The sequence below is a fragment of the Myotis nattereri genome (assembly GCF_964212035.1).
Source record: "Myotis nattereri genome assembly, chromosome: 12".
NCBI classification, from domain to species: Eukaryota; Metazoa; Chordata; class Mammalia; order Chiroptera; family Vespertilionidae; genus Myotis; species Myotis nattereri.
The window spans coordinates 80,941,179-80,958,049 of record NC_138087.1 but is presented as its reverse complement, the minus strand read 5'-3'; the positions used below and the strand labels follow the sequence as shown (position 1 = coordinate 80,958,049).

At 64.9% G+C, this 16,871-nt stretch overlaps 1 protein-coding gene and 1 long non-coding RNA gene across 3 annotated transcripts in view; one reads left to right on the top strand and one right to left on the bottom strand.

Moving 5' to 3' along the window:
- Positions 1-2,997: 2,997 nt before the first annotated feature.
- ADAMTSL2 (ADAMTS like 2) overlaps positions 2,998-16,871 on the bottom strand; it is a 29,327-nt gene continuing 15,453 nt past the window's right edge. Inside the window, exons 12-19 of the mRNA XM_081103308.1 lie at positions 14,209-14,306; positions 10,079-10,205; positions 8,904-9,117; positions 7,357-7,512; positions 6,692-6,862; positions 5,681-5,857; positions 3,961-4,105; positions 2,998-3,273 (exon numbers count right to left, since the gene is read on the bottom strand). Of these exons, the coding sequence (XP_080959434.1) occupies positions 3,155-3,273; positions 3,961-4,105; positions 5,681-5,857; positions 6,692-6,862; positions 7,357-7,512; positions 8,904-9,117; positions 10,079-10,205; positions 14,209-14,306 (1,207 nt within the window). The 3' untranslated portion in view covers positions 2,998-3,154. The remainder of the gene's footprint in view (positions 3,274-3,960; positions 4,106-5,680; positions 5,858-6,691; positions 6,863-7,356; positions 7,513-8,903; positions 9,118-10,078; positions 10,206-14,208; positions 14,307-16,871) is intronic.
- On the top strand, positions 7,395-16,650 carry LOC308527891. 2 transcript variants are annotated; one of them, XR_013996656.1, is made up of 3 exons: positions 7,395-7,529; positions 8,941-9,081; positions 13,960-14,202. It is a non-coding gene; the product is annotated as an uncharacterized lncRNA (long non-coding RNA). The 2 variants fall into 2 exon arrangements; XR_013996655.1 differs by lacking the exon at positions 7,395-7,529 and adding an exon at positions 14,621-16,650 and having other exon boundaries at positions 8,769-9,081; positions 13,960-14,141.

The following is a 16,871-nucleotide window of genomic DNA, read 5'->3' as shown; positions in this document are numbered from 1 at the left end:
GATGCTCAACCCCTGAGCCACGCGTCTGGGCACCAACGGGCTTTTTGATGAAAGTGAGAGAGAGGCTTTGTCCCACCCGCTGCTTCGGGAGGGTCCTCCCTAAAACACGGCCCACTCCTCAGACCCCACGTGGTGGGTGGGCAGAGGCGGGAGGCCCGCTGACTCCGCAGGAGACCTGAGACTGGCCCTCCCGTCCTGGGCCTCGGCCTCCGGGAGCCCGTCCGGCCGCAGTCCCGGGAGACAGACCGCCGCTCCCTGCCCCGTTTCTCCGGAGGCTCTGGGAGCGAGGCAGGCCCTGTGTGACGATGTCAGCTGAGCCCACTCCCCACCTCGCTCCTGGCCGGCCTGGGGGTCTCCCCGTGAGCCCCCTCTCAGCTCCCTCTCCCCGGCTGGGAAGCGATGCCCGAGGCCACCTGGGGAAATGCCCCAATCCCTGGGCACCCGCCGGGGTCGCAGCTCCTCACCGGCACAGGCAGCGTCTCCTCTCCCACCCGCCGCCCTGCCCCCGGGGCTCTCTCTGCTCCTGGAACCCCAGGGTGGGGTGCCCCCGTCTACCCAGGAGGATAGACCGAGACCCCCCTCTGGCCTTCCTACAAGACCAGCCTGTGCGGGCAGTGGCATCCCTGAGCCACGCAGTCCGAGCAGCTTGTACTCGGGAGTGCGGCGTTGAGACAGCGGAAGGGGCGGGTGCGGAGTTAGCGAAGACTGACTTGTTTTTTTCATATATTTTTATTGATTTCAGAGAGGGAGGGAGAGGGGGAGAGAGAGAAACATCCATGATGAGAGAGAATCATTGATCGGCTGCCTCCTGCACGCCCCCCACTGGGGATTAAGCCTACAACCTGGGCATGTGCCCTGACCGGGAATCGAAACGTGACCTCCTGGTTCATAGGTCGATGCTCAACCACTGAGCCACACCAGCCGGGCAAGACTATTTTTAGCATTCTCGATTTTCCCCCCTTCTTCCCTTCTCCTCCTGCCTCAGCTCAGACACTCCAGACTTCCCAGAGCCCCCCACATCCCCTCCCTTTGTGGAGCCCCACACCCTTGTTTCCGATGCATTCGCTTGGGGGGGCTGGGGGGGGAGGGGGAGGGGGCGGGGCCAGCAGGGGCGCTTCCTGTGCTGTCCTGTCCCGTTTTCCTCTGTCCTCGTGGGCTGCCCTCTGCGTGGATTCAGAGGCCAGTGTGGAATGAGACGCACCACCCACGTGTGTCCCCTCGGCTCCGCTGTGGGGCCCTGGGCGGAGCGGAAAGCCAATAAACCCGACTTCAGCACAGCTCGCCGCCGCCCGCGTGCGCCGGGGACAGGCCAGCCCGCCCTCTCGGGAACTCTGTGGGGGAGCCGGCCTCTCCTGTCCAGCCGCGGGGGTCAGGGCTCCGCCCAGAGGGGCGGCTGCAGCAAGCCACGCTCGTTTTGGGGTTTCCCCGGGTGGCTGTGTCCATCTGGAAAGCCTGGGACCATTGACCTAGACTCTGAGCTCCTGGAGCGTGGTCGTGGTGACAGCGGGGTCACCTGGGCCTTAGTCTGAGCTGTAGCACGGAAGGGTGGCGGCTGCACAGACTGCGGTCGCCTTTAGGACGAGTGAAGGGTGGCGCCGGTGAAGCCCTGGGCACACAGCCTGGCATACAGCAGGCGCACAATAAATGCTGGCCAGAAGGAGGACACAGGAGAGAGGAGATGGGGCGGGAAGGAGGGGGAAGGGCAGGGGTCAGTGGCAGGACACTGGGTCACGGTGACTCACCTCCACGGGAAACAAGCCAGTGACCCTGAACGGGCCCAGCCCCTGGGCCTTCAGTGCCACTCCATCTTGCCGCGCTCAGCACTGTGTGTGGCCCCTGCGCTGGCCCCAGTTTGGGGACAGGCCAGCCCCACATCCCGGGAGGCAGCCACTTGCTATCCTGCCACCTGGGCCTGCGCAGTCTTGCGGTCCTGCGGCGGGTGGGCACCTGTGCCAGCCCCTGGCTGCAGTACCCACATGACTTTCGGTATCCCGGACACCTCCGTCTCTCCCTCGAGGCCTTTGCCAGCTGCTTCCTCCTCCACACTCCCCACCCTTTCCGCTGGGAGAGCCACGCCTGCTGTTGGACCCGCCTAAATGTCACCTCCTCCAGGGAGCCCTCCAGGGTCCCTTCACCCCAAGTCCAGATTAAGTAACCGTTCTAGGAGGTCACAGTCCTGATGGGCATCTCCCAAGGGCTCAGGGTGGCCCACCGCCTGCCTCAGCCCTCAGCTCCGCCCAGCACATCCCGAGCCGGACACTTCTCCCCGAGGCTCAGATCATGGGGTTCTCACCAGCACCAGCACCGCCACGTCCTGCAAGGACCCTCCCAGCTCCCCTGGTCCTCCAGGCCCTCATGTTTTACTCGGCGCCTCCGGGCACCCCAGATCTCCCACCCCCTGGTCCCCACCATCAACAGCCTCAAGAATTGGACTCAAGTCTGACTCCAGCATCGAGTCCTGGTGCCCCTGACTCTCCTGCCTGTGGGCTCCCCACCCTGTCACCTTCTGTCACCCCCGGGAGCCACTGCGCCCAGCCCTGTCCCCTGTCCCAAGGCCTCAGCAAACCCTCCTGGGTGCGCTGGGCAGCCCGGCCGGACTCAGAGCCACTGCGAGCCCGGTGCCACCATAAATAGACACTTTATTAACGTGCAGGTGCTGGCGGAGGGCGGACAGGTGTGCTGTGAGGTGCCTCTTCCCGGGTGTAAAGTGCGGTGGCCCCCCGAGCACGGGCTGGGCTGGGGGGCAGCGGGTGCTGGGATGGGAGGGGAAGTGCCTCCGGAAGGAGTCATCTACGTAGGAGCAGATTCCAGGCGGCCCTCATCCTCCTGCCTGCCCTGCCCTCTCCTCCGCCCGCCCTGAGGCAGGCAGGGCCCTCCCAGGGCTGAGCAGGCTCAGGGTGGGGGGAGGGGAGGCAGCAGGGCCGGTCCCCTCCACCTCTGGGCTCTGGGCCCCAGGCGCTGGGCAGCCGGGTGCTGGGCTGGGTGCTCAGGCCCTAGGAACAACGGCCCACGCGGGGCGCTGTCGGAGAGGCCCACGGCGCCGGCTCTCCTTCCCGGGGAGAGCGGAGGCTCAGTTTCACATCTTCACGGCCCGGGTGCCCGGCAGGGAGTGTCCGTGGGGCCCCAGGTGGGGCGCGGGGTCTCAGGCAGCCGCCTAGGAGTGGGGGGGCCGGCAGGAGCGGCAGCATGCCTTGCTGTAGTACCAGTGGCCGCACAGGTTCACCTTGATGGCCAGGGCACAGTTGGTGCCTGGCTGGTCCTGGCAGCTGTCATCTGGGGAAGGGACGTGTGGGGGGCATGGGCATCAGGATAGGACCGCCACTCCGCCCGCCCGCCCGCGTCGTCCCCAGCTGAGGGGATGAGGTGTGCACAGGGTGGCCCTGGTGACGGAGCACCTGTGGGCAGGTGGCCCATCTGTGCCCATTCCAGGTTCGGGGGCATCAGGCCTCCCAGCCCACGGCGGGCACCCGGGCTCTATTTCTCTGCCACCCAATCCTGCCCCCCGTCCCAGGACCGACACGGGTCCCCACAAGTGGTTTGACCTGCGCAGGGGGAAGGGAGATGTCCAGGGGCCAGGACTTGGAGGAGTCACTGACCTCACCCCCAAAGTACCCCTGGGAGGCCCACCGCGCCCCCTCGAAGCCCAGCTCGTCCACCTTCCCAGTGCCCAAGCCAGAGACACGTTCAGCCCCTCGCCCTCCCCTCGCCGTGCCCAGCCCTGAGGCCCCGCCCTGCCCACAGCTGCCCCCACCTACCGAGCCCACGCTGTGCCCAGGTGCAGGTCGCTCGTGGCTCCTGGGGACCCTGAACACCGGTCAGGCCTCACCTGCCGCCCCTCCTGCCCTCCCCTCCCGCCAGGCTCAGCCATCCCCGGGGGCGCCTCCCTTCCTGCCTGGTCCCCCGGCCGACATTCCCGGCCCTGGCTCTGCCCACCCTTCTCGGGGAGCCCACGGCCCTCACCTGGGGGCTCCGTGGGGCAGGGCTGCAGGTCACAGGCCAGTCTGCCCACGGGTTTCACCAGCGGGTCGCAGCCTCGGACGATGTCGGTGCCCTGGTAGCATTTCACGTCGCGCATCCGCACGCCCATCCCGCAGGTCTTGGTGCACTGACGGGGGAGAGAGGGCGTGGGACCCACCACCGCCACCGGCTGCTGAGCCCCAGCTCACGCGGCGCACACAGAGCTCGGGTGACGAGGGCAGGGAAGGGCATGGCTGGCAGTCAGGAGACCGGTACTCAGCCCCACCCAGTGCTGCCTCAGTTTCCCGGTGTGCACAGGAGGGGGTGAGCCTCCTCTCTCAACTATCCCCCCCGCCCCGCTTTCCCGGGTCCCTCGATGCCCAGGACGCGGGACCAGGACCCAGAGCACCGCTCTCCACTCCAGTAAAGAGCCGTGTTTGCCGTGGCCCAACTGAACGGCCTCCCCAAGCCCCCTCCGCGGCCCCCTGTCCAGATGTTGCCCTCGGAAACCCCCGCGGAGCTACCAAACGCCAGGGACAGCTGCTGACCCGTTACCCCCACCACCCCTGCCAGCAGCCCGCAGGTGCGGCTCCCCTCGCTCCCCCACACGGCGGACCCACGTCACCCAGGCCTGTCTGGGACTTAGCGGGGAGCGCCGCCCGCCATGCCCGCACGCGGCTTGGCTCAGCACGGAGCGCAGAGGACAGCCAGCCGTGGTGGGCGCCCCGAGGAGCCTCCGGCACCGACTCCTCTGTCCCCACGGAGGGTGAAGCAGCTGGAGGAGCAAGCTCTTACCGAGCCTCCCACACCCACTGCCCGCACCAGGCACCCCTCCCCCAATCACTGTCATGGGCATATAGGGGTGCCCTGCCCCCAGCGTACCCAGGCTGTCTTTTGGGCTCCCCCCTCAAGTTCATGGCTCCCCTCCCTTCGGGGTTGGCACCCAGCACAGCACTGCACCGGGGAGAGAGGGCACGGAACCCAGGCCCTCCCCGCCCACAGGTGCCCTCCCCGCCCACAGCTGCCCTCCCCGCCCACAGCTGAGGCCCATGTCCTTTTCAAGGTGCAGGTTCAGCATGGCTTCTGGGGACCCCAAGCCCTAGCCCAGCCACACCTGCTGCCCTTCCAACCCTCGCCTCCCAGCCGAACCCAGCCATTTCGGGGGGGCCCCTTGCACCCTGACATGTCCTGATCTCCACAGCCACCAGCCCCTCCTAGTCCCCCTGGCTGACGTCTCCCCCAGGATCAGGAGCTGCTGCCCTTCCTCTGGCTTCCCTCTGCCCCCGTGCGCATGTCCCACCGCCTCTGCACCCCGATCCTGCATCCTGCCTAGACTCTGTCCCGGGCCAGGGCGCTGTCTGACGCAGCCCACACGCCCTGAGGGGCCCTCTGTCTGCTCCATGACAAGTGTCAGGCACAGTGTTGCGAAATGCATGACCGAAAGGCTGCAATGCAAGGCCAGAAGTGACCCAGACGAGGAAAGGCCCAGGCCCAGCGTTGCAGGGATCCCAGAGGTGAGATCCAAGAAGGCTTCCTGGAAGAGGCGGCTCTCGCGCCAGCTGACTTGGCAGAGTTGAGAAGCTTTCTGAAGACAGAAGCCATGATGGCGGCTGACAAGGGGGACATGAGGGGCACTTGGTGCCGGAGAGGAGGTACCGAGACAGGATCAGACCTCGGGCCTGGCCCCGGGCGGCCTCAGAGGGGCGAGCGGGCGGGTGCTCACCTCAGACCACGGGCTGGTGTACCACTTGAAGCAGGGCCTCTCGAAGCACATGCTCTCCTCGGGCGGCTTCGTGGCCAGCCCGCACTCGGGGTCGCTGCGCGTCTGCAGCTTCCCATTGGTCAGCTCCATGCACAGGACCAGCCTCTTCTTCACGCCTCGGCCGCAGGTGGTGTTGCACTGAGGCCAGGGAACAGAGGGGTCAGAGGCCTGAGCACCGCCCGGCGGCTCCGGTGGTCATGGCTTAGTCTACAGCGATCGGGTGAAAGGCTGAGGTGGGTGGCATAATGGCTGAGAACTCTGGTCGACAACCATTTGGCCCCAAACGGGTTCGATCAAAAGCAATTTAGCAGAAAACCAGCTGTTTTGAAACAGAATGGTTCATGACCATTTGGCCCAAGATGACTTGGCGCCTAGCAGTCGCCTGAGACAGCTCAGCTGGTGGAGAGCAACTGGTCTGACACCGCAGGCTGTGACCCTGAAGTTGGCCATGAGAACAAGGACCTGTGGGCCAGAAGCAAGCGGCCAGTTCTCCCTACATGAGGAATGTGGGGGCCTGTGGGGGGGGGGGGCGCAGGGGGCAGGCGGGGGGAGACAATCCGCACACATCGCGGAGCATTTGCCTGCTGAGACTGGGAAGTTTTAAGGAGTTTTCCTACCTTTTTTGCCCTTTCCCACTTCAGATTAATGTCTAGTGAACCCTGGGTGACCATCTACAAGGAAGCCCTCCTTTGACCACCTGGCCCTCAGCCCGTGCCCCCAGCCCGTGCCCTCAGCCCGTGCCCTCAGCCCGTGCCCCCAGCCCGTGCCCCCAGCCCGTGCCCTCAGCCCGTGCCCCCAGCCCGTGCCCCCAGCCCGTGCCCCCAGCCCGTGCCCTCAGCCCGTGCCCCCAGCCCGTGCCCCCAGCCCGTGCCCCCAGCCCGTGCCCTCAGCCCGTGCCCCCAGCCCGTGCCCTCAGCCCGTGCCCCCAGCCCGTGCCCTCAGCCCCAGGCCCCAGGCGGTCAGCGCGCTCACCCGCTCCCAGTCCTGGGCCAGCCAGTGCGCAGGGCAGTTCTTGTCCCCGCAGGGGTGGATGGCCAGCGGCTTGGTCTCCATCTGGCACTGCGACTCGGGCACCACCCTCCCGTCGCTGGTCTTGCAGTACACGTGTCTGATCATGCGGCCGGGGCCGCAGCTCCCGCTGCACTGCAGGGGGACCCCGGGGACGGCATCAGGGCCCAGCCGCTTCCCGCCCCTGGCGTCATACCCCAGAGAGAGGACTGTCCCCCCCCCCCCCCAGCATGGGGCGCTGTTGCCAGGGTAACCACGTGTTAAATCACACTTTCCGTTCTAATTACAGAACGCTGGGCTCGATGAAAAGCACACGGAAAAGCGCACCTACACGCCCCAAGTGGGCGTCTGCGTGCCCGGCACCCAGCGGGCACCCCAGGGAGCACCCGGGCATCTTTCTCCCGACCAGAGACAAGGACAGGCATTCGGGGGGAGGCGGCGGGTTATAAAAGGGGCGGCCATGGGCCCTGGTTTTGGATAAAGGCCTTGATTCTTCTTGATAACGAGGAGAAAGGCCAGTTCCTCCCCCACATCCTCACGCCAGAGAAGTGGGGAGCCCGAGGCACAGCCAGGCAAAGCGCCAGGACCCTGGCCGGCCCGGAGGCGCCCTCCCCGGGCCCAGGCCTCACCGGCCCCCAGTCGGAGACGGTCCACTGGCGGTCGCAGGGCGGCCCCACGCACTCCTTCTCCCGCTTGGGCCTGGTGTTGGGGTCGCACAGCTTCTCGTCCTCGGAGCAGCGGATGTCCCTGGTCACCACGCCGCGCTCCCCACACTTGGCCGGGCACTGAGGAGCGGGTGCGGGTGGGTCAGGACTGCCTGCTGCCCATGCCCGGTTCCCGCCCGCCCCGCCTCTCCCATGCACACAGCCCCCCACGCACGCAGCCCCCACCACGCACACAGCCCCGCCCCTCCACGCACACAGCCCCCCACGCACACAGCACCCCCACGCACACAGCCCCCACCACGCACACAGCCCCCCACGCACACAGCACCCCCACGCACACAGCCCCCACCACGCACACAGCCCCGCCCCTCCACGCACACAGCCCCCCACGCACACAGCCCCCACCACGCACACAGCCCCGCCCCTACACGCACACAGCCCCCCACGCACACAGCCCCCCAACGCATACAGTCCCCCCCACGCACAGCCCCCCACGCACACAGCCCCCACCACGCACACAGCCCCGCCCCTCCACGCACACAGCCCCCCACGCACACAGCACCCCCACGCACACAGCCCCCACCACGCACACAGCCCCCCACGCACACAGCACCCCCACGCACACAGCCCCCACCACGCACACAGCCCCGCCCCTCCACGCACACAGCCCCCCACGCACACAGCCCCCACCACGCACACAGCCCCGCCCCTACACGCACACAGCCCCCCCACGCACACAGCCCCCCAACGCATACAGTCCCCCCCACGCACAGCCCCCCACGCACACAGCCCCCACCACGCACACAGCCCCGCCCCTCCACGCACACAGCCCCCCCACGCACACAGCCCCGCCCCTACACGCACACAGCCCCCCAACGCATACAGTCCCCCCCACGCACACAGCCCCCACCACACACACAGCCCCGCCCCTCCACGCACACAGCCCCCCCACGCACACAGCCCCGCCCCTACACGCACACAGCCCCCCCCACGCACACAGCCCCGCCCCTACACGCACACAGCCCCCCCACGCACACAGCCCCGCCCCTACACGCACACAGCCCCCCCACGCATACAGTCCCCCCCACGCACACAGCCCCCCACGCACACAGCCCCTCCCCACGCAGACAGCCCCCCCACACAGACAGACCCCTCCTACGCACACAGCCCCCCCATGCACACAGCCCCCCACGCAGACAGCCCCCTCCCACGCACACAGCCCCTCCCCACGCAGACAGCCCCCCATGCACACAGCCCTCCTCCCACGCACACAGCCCCCCAAGCAGACAGCCCCCCTCCCACGCACACACACCCACGCACACAGCCCCCTCCCACGCACACAGCCCCCCCCACGCACACAGCCCCCCACGCAGACAGCCCCCTCCCACGCACACAGCCCCTCCCCACGCAGACAGCCCCCCATGCACACAGCCCTCCTCCCACGCACACAGCCCCCCAAGCAGACAGCCCCCCTCCCACGCGCACACAGCCCTGCCCGTCCCTGCGCGCACCTCGGACCACTCGGACATCTCCCACTGCGGCCCGCAGGCCGAGTTCTTGCAGATCTTGCGCTCCTCGGGCCGCACGGCGTCGGCCGCCTCGCACAGGTCGCTGTACACGGAGCTGTCGAAGCCGGGCGACAGCATCTTCCAGCAGCGCACGATGCGGAACTGGTAGCCCTCGCCGCAGGTGCGCGAGCACTCGCTCCAGCTGCTGGTCTCCCACCTGGCGGAGGGGCGGTCCTCGGTGACCCCAACTTCCTCCCCCCCCCCCCCCCCGTGCAACCCCACACCCTGAGAAAATGCGCCCCCTGCTCGCTCCCTGCGTGGTCCCAAACCGCAAGGGCCAAGCCAGACAGGACACAGGCGAGGCCCCACGGTGGAGCTGCTGCCTGGGGACCCCGAGCTGGGGAAACACTTAAGTGGGGTGCGGGTGGCACCTGGAGCGGGCGCTGGGCCTGCCTGGGGGCTGCCTCTACCTGCTCTCACCCACCTGGCCTTCCGCTAGGTGTGTGGGAGCGGGCGGGGCTCCATGCGTGAGAGTGGGGCGGGGCGTGTGTGTGGGAGCAGGGACCCCGAGGGGTGGGGAGCAGAGACCCGAGGGGTGGGGAGCAGAGACCCCCAGGGGTGGGGAGCAGACCAGGAGAAAAGGGGGTGTGGCAGAGTCAGGGACAAGGCCAGTCTGCTGGTCCTACACTGACGGGTGACAGCAGGCTGGTACCTCGGGCTCATCCGGGCCCTGCTCCAGCTCCCGCCAGGAGCGTGGCTGGGAGGAGGGCACGGCCAGGCCTCAATCTCTGACCATCCAGGAGGCAGGACAGGAGGCCTGGGGGCTAGAAGGACGGGACCCCCCCTCATCACAGGGAATCTGAGGCATAATCCCTCCGGGCTCACAAAGCCCCAGGCGCACCAGGAAGCCTGGGCAGGTGTCACCTGGGGCAGAGTAACCTTCAGAAAGGTTTCTCCAGCTGCCGAGAAGGGCACTGACTGAGCACCTACTGTGTGCAAAGCACTGTGACAGGACACTGCGGACGCAGGGGGCTGTGGCAGGCAGGTCAGTGCGGCCCCTCCCCACCGGCCCCGCCCACAGAGCCCCCTGGAAGGAGCAGGATTCGGACTCCTCGGCTCCTCTGGGCAGAGCCAGGCCCCCACCCAACACACCCCCTGCGGGGGCTCTGGGGCGGTACCTGGGCTGGCACTCCCTCCCAGCACAGAACTCCTGGACCGGCTCCGGGCGGGTCAGGGCGTCGCAGAAGTTGTCCTCCACCTGGATGCCGTCGTAGCGCAGGCACGTGGCGTAGGTGGACATGACCCCTGGGTTCAGGAAGGGGAAGGCCTGTGAGCCACAGGTGCGCACCTGGAGACCACCTGGCTGCTCAGAGCCCAGCGCCTGGTTTACAGCGACGACAGGACAGTCTCCAGCTTACAGACCTATGACAGGAGAGCTCAGCGAAGACAGCTTTGTGGATCCGGCTCTCTCTGCCTGTGTCCCAGGGTCGGACCTCTTCTCTCTGTACCCCCCTCCCCCCACCCAGGCTGGGCACCCAGTTCATGTGTCACAAACCCTGGGCTTTGCATAAACTCAAAGTGGCCTCTATAAAGGCACAGGCAGCCGGGTGTCACTGATTTCCATTCATGCAACAACTACCCACCTATGGGTGAGTGGGTGGGTGAATGGGTGAGTAGGTTGGTGGATGGATGGATGGATGGATGATGGATAGGTTGTTGGGTAAGTGGACGGATGGATAGGTTGGTGGATGGATGAATGGATAAGTTGGTGAGTGGATGGATGGATGGATGGATGGATAGGTTGTTGGGTAAGTAGATGGATGGGTAGGTTGGTGGACAGATGGATAAGTTGGTGGATAGATGGATGGATGGATGGATGGATGGATGGATAGGTTGTTGGGTAAGTGGACGGATGGATAGGTTGGTGGATGGATGGATGGATAAGTTGGTGGGTGGATGGATGGATGGATAGGTTGTTGGGTAAGTAGATGGATGGATAGGTTGGTGGACAGATGGATAAGTTGGTGGATAGATGGATGGATGGATGGATGGATAGGTTGTTGGGTGAGTAGATGGATGGATAGATTGTTGGGTGAGTAGGTTGGTGGGTAGGTGGGTGGGTGGGTGGATGGATGGATAGGTTGGTGGATGGATACATGGATGGATGGATGGATGGATGGATGGATAGGTTGGTGGATGGATGGATGGATGGATGGATGGATGGATAGGTTGGTGGATGGATGGATGGATGGATGGATGGATAGGTTGGTGGATGGATGGATGGATGGATGGATGGATGGATGGATGGATGGATAGTTCGGTGGATGGATGGATGGATGGATGGATAGGTTGGTGGATGGATGGATGGATGGATGGATGGATAGGTTGGTGGATGGGTGGATGGATGGATGAATATGGAATAGAAATCTAACCATTCCAGCCTTTTCCAGCCTCCCCAGATATTATATTAGCCCTCAGATCCCTGCCCTCCTGTGGCGTGTTCCAGTACCCATCACACTCCCCCCGGAACCTTCTGTCTCCAGTGCTGTGTGTGTGTATTCCTTTCTGGGCTCCCCTGGACTCTGCAAATCCCAGAGGACGGCCCATGAAGGGCCGTCTCTCACCTCATATTGCTAATTCCTTGACCCGCCTCCACCCTCTGTTGCTCTGTCCCTCTCCCCAGCACCAATGCCTGGCACCCGCTGGGACACAGGCCACGCTCACAAGCAGTGGTGGGTCCCTGCCAAGGAGCCAGGATGACTCAGGGTGGCGGTCAGCATTGGTGACAGCCTGGGTGGGGGTAGGTTTGCTATTGTCGTTGTTACTCTGTGTGTGTGTGTGTGTGTGTGTGTGTGTGTGTGTGTGTGTGTGAGAGAGAGAGAGAGAGAGAGAGAGAGAGAGAGAGAGAGAGAGGGAGGTCTTTCTGAATGATGGAGAAGTGGAACCCCTCCCTCTGGGTGGCCAGTCCCCCAGGAGGAGGCAATGTGCCCATACCTGAGAACCCAGCCCCTCCCCCTCCCTTCCCTGCGGTGCTGAAGGCCAGCACTCCCGCCTCCAAGCCCCAGCCCAGGATCGAATGAACCAGCCTGGCAAACAGCCCACCCGGGATTCTTTTCCTTTCTGTGGAGGACCAGCCAGGCTGCAGGCACTGGCCCCCTCTGCCCGCGCTGGGCTGCTCAGCCTGCAGCCGGCTCTGGCGGGGCGGGTTGGGGCTGGCTCCCTGGCCAGGGCCGCTGGGACTGCTCCAGGGCTCAGACATCAGCTCCAGGGCCCAGGGAGTCCCGGCCTGGGGAGCTGCAGACCCTGGCCCAGTGCCCGATTATTCATTCACTCGTCCAGGGGGGGCCCGGCAGGTCTCCAACAGGAGAGACTGGAATTCGAGTCCCAGCTTGGTCCCCCCTGGTGGGGTGACGTGAATCCTGTCAGACTTCCCAGGCCTCAGCTTGCTCGTCCCCAAAATGGGAGCATCCCCGAGAAGCCGGGACAGTCAGAGTACCAATCTTGGGGGCCCCCTCTTCATGCCACAGTCTTGAGCACAGTGCCTCTCAAACCTTCCTAGACAGGGACCTGTGCCTTGAAATCGGGGACCACGAAACAGAGGGGATGGAGCTAGGGGTCCCTGTCTCCCCTCCCGCCACCCCTGGGTCCTGGGGATGCGAGGGACTGAGGAACCTTTTGAAATCATTGGGACTCAGAGGAAGAGCACCATCCGGCTCGCCCGCGTTCCCACCCCCGCGGAGAGCAGAGCGTCTCTAAGGGAAAGGAGGCAGCGCCTGTGGCTGAGCCGCGAGGCAGGAGATGCGCCTCACTGCCCAGAGGCCGCCTGGGAGGCCCCAGCGAGGCCTGCTGCACGTCCATCACGCCGCGGACAGTCAGGCAGCACGTGCCACGGGAGGGTCGTCATCCCAGCACCTGGCCCGGCCTCGGTGCCGTGAGACGAGGCTTTGGAGGAGCCGGCCTCGGTCCTGGGCGCCAGACGCAAAGCGCAGAGTGTGTGGGAGGGGTGGCGAGGGACCTGGCCCCCCCGCGTCACATCCACCCCCCTGACCCCCGTGGATAGGTGTGCGGCCCGCTCTGCTGGTAGAGCGCAGGCTCTCAGAGGGTAAGCATTTGCCAGGGGTCGACCAGACAGTGCATCTCAAGTGCTCACTGGCCCCACAAAGCCTGGCCTGTGCCCTGGCCGGTGTGGCTCAGTGGATAGAGCGTCGGCCTGCGGACCGAAGGGTTCTGGGTTTGATTCCGGTCAAGGGCACCTACCTCGGTTGCAGCTCCTCCCAGGTCCGGTCCTGGTCAAGGCTCGTGCAGAAGGCAACCAATCGATGTGTTTCTCTCATATTGATATTTCTCTCTGTCTTTCCCTCTCTCTTCCACTCTCTCTAAAAATCAATAGAAAAATATCCTAAGGTGAAGATTAAAAAAAAAAAAGCCTGGCTTGGCCCTTCTGGTGTCAGGGGACAAACAGTGTGCCCCCCGCCTTGCTCAGGAGGCAGGGCCCCAGATTCCAGCCAGGAGCCGAACATAAGGACCAGTGTCCCCTCCGAACCCTGCAAGCCACCTCGCCAGCTCTTCCCCCGGGCTCATGTCCTGAGATGCCAACCACGGCCCCAGGAGGTGGACCACACCTGCTGGCCTGGTCCTCCTCTCTGGCCAGAGCGCAGGGGCATCGGCTGAGGGGAGGGCCCGGGCAGGACCCAGCTGTTCTCCAAACCCAACTCTGCGGTCCCAGGTGTGGGTCAGGTGGCACTCGGGCCTCCCTGCCACATCTGCAGGCCCTGGCCTCATAGCTCCCCCGGGGGAGGGGGCAGAGCTGGCCGCAGATGGAGCCCGGCCCCTGGTGGCTGCGGCCCGTGCCTCAATGTGGGGGCGGCCAGCCAGTGCGCAGACAGATGTGGGTTCAAATCCCGGCTCAACACTTACATGTGCCCGCTTGTCAGGTGCCACCAAGGGTCTCAGTCCCACTCCCACCTCCTCCCCGCACGAGGCCCTGGAACTTGAACCCGGCCCTGGAACTTGAACCCGGCCCTGGGTCCTAGACCACGTGGGTCTGTTCCCCTCCTAGGTTTGCCGTGAGGGCCTCACCGCCCAGATGTCTTCCTTTTAACCAAAAGGACGTCTGCTCTACGAATGACAACGAGGAGGAGCACTTGGGGGGCATGCATCCTGCCCAGGAGGCCCACGCCCCTCGCCCGCGGTCCGCAGTGAGCAGCACACCCCAACCCGTCACGGGAGACGACCTCCCAGGTCAGCGATGCGGGCGCGCCGGGCTCTGAGCGAGTGGGCGGCCGGCGGCCCGCAGCCCGGACGGTACCTGTGGTGCAGGTGGCGCTGCAGGGCTCGTGCGACGAGAGCTTCCACCGGTACATGTCCGCCGGGCTCACGCCCTGCTTGCGGGCCTTGGGCCTGGTCCTGGAAACAAGGCCGACAGAGACGGGTGAGAAGCCTGGGCGCTCTCATGGGGTGGGTCCTCACCGTGGGGGGCTGTGCCTTTAAGGGACAGTAACCTGTCCTGAGCCCCAGGCAGCGCCCCAGCCCTTAGGGTGAGAGTGCCCACTGTCTAGGCCAGGGAGACGGGAGGGGCACCCACGGGCGGTGCGGACGGGACTTAGTCCGAGTGTCCTGCACTGAGCTGGCCACGGCTCCTTTGGGGGTGGCGTTCGGGGGGGGGGGGGGCGGAGAATGTGGGCCAAACCAGCCTCATAACTCCCCCCTCCCCTCCCCAGGAAGGGGCGTCCGAGGCACCTCTGTGCTGGGCCTGTGCCAGGATTCCGATTGAATGGGGCCACCAGCCATTCGCCTCCAATTATCAAAATAGAAAACTCGCAGACGGGGGCGTGGCGGCCCCCCAGACGCCGCTGCCCAGGTCTGCCGGCTGCTCTGCGAGGAGAAAGGCACGCGCTTCCCCGCCAGCGGCCGGCCAGCGACCAGCCGGGATTCTTGGCCGGAACCCGGGCGCCGGAGCCAACTATTGTTAGGGCTGCTGGCTCCTCTGAACCCGAGGGTGTGCTGGGCCCAGCCTCCACCTCCGATGCCCATGCGGGGCTCCGGGCTCCGCCGGGACTCGAGGGGAGGAGGGAGGTGGCCATTCCAGGCGGCCGCTCCCAGGGCTCAGGGCCTGTGCTCGCTTGGCCCGGTGGCCCAGCTCCAGCGGGCGCACATGGCCCCGCTCGACCTCCCTCTGCGGACACAGCAGCGGGCCATCCTCCTCCCTGAGGTTCTGGGGTCAGGGGGGGCGGGGGCTGCTAGGAGGAGCTGAGTGTCACAGGGGAAGTCTGGGCGCAGCCTCAGGCCCTCCCTAGGCCCTGCTGTCAGGCCCAGGACGCAGGCCATGCCTCTGAAAGGCCTTCCAGTCTGTTCCGTGGAGAGACCCTGGTTGGACTTTCCCAAGCGGATGCGAATGGCATCACAGTTTGTTTCTGCAGGAACATCCCCTGAAGGCCCTCCAGCTCTGAGGACCAGGAAGTAATGAATGAATTGAAGAGGCTGCATAAATGGGGGGGCGGGGGGGAGGGGGGGCGGGGGAGCGAGGGGAAGGCAGTGGGAGGTCGCAGGCAGTGAGCGGTGAACAGTGGCTGGTTGCACAGCTGCTCAGAGCCTGCTGGGCCCCCTCTCCTGGTGGCTTCACACCAGGCCCCCAGCCCTTTCATAGTACCCCGGGGAAGGGGCAGGTCTCCCCACCGTCCTCCTTAAAAATGAGAGGAGCCCGGCAGGCGTGGCTCAGGGGTTGAGCATCGAACTATGAACCAGGAGGTCACGGTTCGATTCCCGGTCAGGGCACACGTCCAGGTTGCAGGCTCGATCCCCAGTGTGGGGTGTGCAGGAGGCAGCCGATCCACGATTCTCATCATGGATGTTTCTATCTCTCCTCTCCCTTCCCCTCTGAAACCAATAAAAATACATTTTTTTAAAATGAGAAGAAACTCAGGAAATATATCAATCGTATTGTAATAACCATGCCAGGTGGGTGCTGGAAACATGGGGGGGGGGGGGCACTAAACGCTGTGATTGTCTAACTCAGTGGTTCTCAACCGTCGCTGCACATTAGAATCACCTGGGCATCTTTTTAAAATCCTGATGTCTGGGCCTCATCCTCCGGAAATTCTGTTTCTTGGTTACTAATGTTGTGGCCCCACCCCGTAACAAAGACACAGAATTTCCGGAGGATGAGGCCCAGAAATCAGGATTTTAAAAAGATTCCCATCTCCTCCCCCTCTCCTCCCCGCCAAAAAAAAATTAAAAAAAATTAAAAGATTCCCAGGTGATTCTAATGTGCAGCCAAGGTTGAGAACCACTGGTTTAACTGCTATGCTGTATGCCTGAAACCAATACAAAATAACACTGAATGTCAACTGTAATTGAAAAAGAAAAGAAAAACATGAGAGAAAACTGTAACGTGCGCTGCTCCCACTCACCAGTCCGCCACCTGAGACCAAAGGGCCCGTGGAGAGTGGGGGACTAGCCGGCCCAGCCGGTGAGCAGGCCTCTGGGGGGACGCCAGGGAGATCGCCGCACCCTTGATTGGAAGAGGCTGAACTGTGCCCCCACCCTCCTCTCCGCAGCTCTGAGTCTCCTGAGGAACAAAGGCCACGAGGAGGTCCCACGGAGCCCGCCGAGCCCCCCCCCCCCACTGGAGTCGGGCCATCTTTATCTAATTACACGCTCCCTGCTCCCCAGCCGGCAGTGGGTGACTCACTCCCCCGGGGGAGAGTGGCCAGTTTAAAATAACCCTCGGAGGTTAAGCACAGAAGGTATTTCTCGGGGGACTGCCACTGTGGATGCACAAAGGCCACATGCTAATCTGAGCAGCTCAGGGGCGCAGGGCGGGGGGTTGCACGGAGGGTCCCACAGACTCAGAGGCCAAAGGAACCACAGCACGGCCGGTGGGAAATGGAAACTTCCGGACAAACAGCATTCCAGGCGGTGGTTGTGCCCTGGGCTGGGCCTGGCCCTGACAAAGGTCAGCCTTGACCTCCA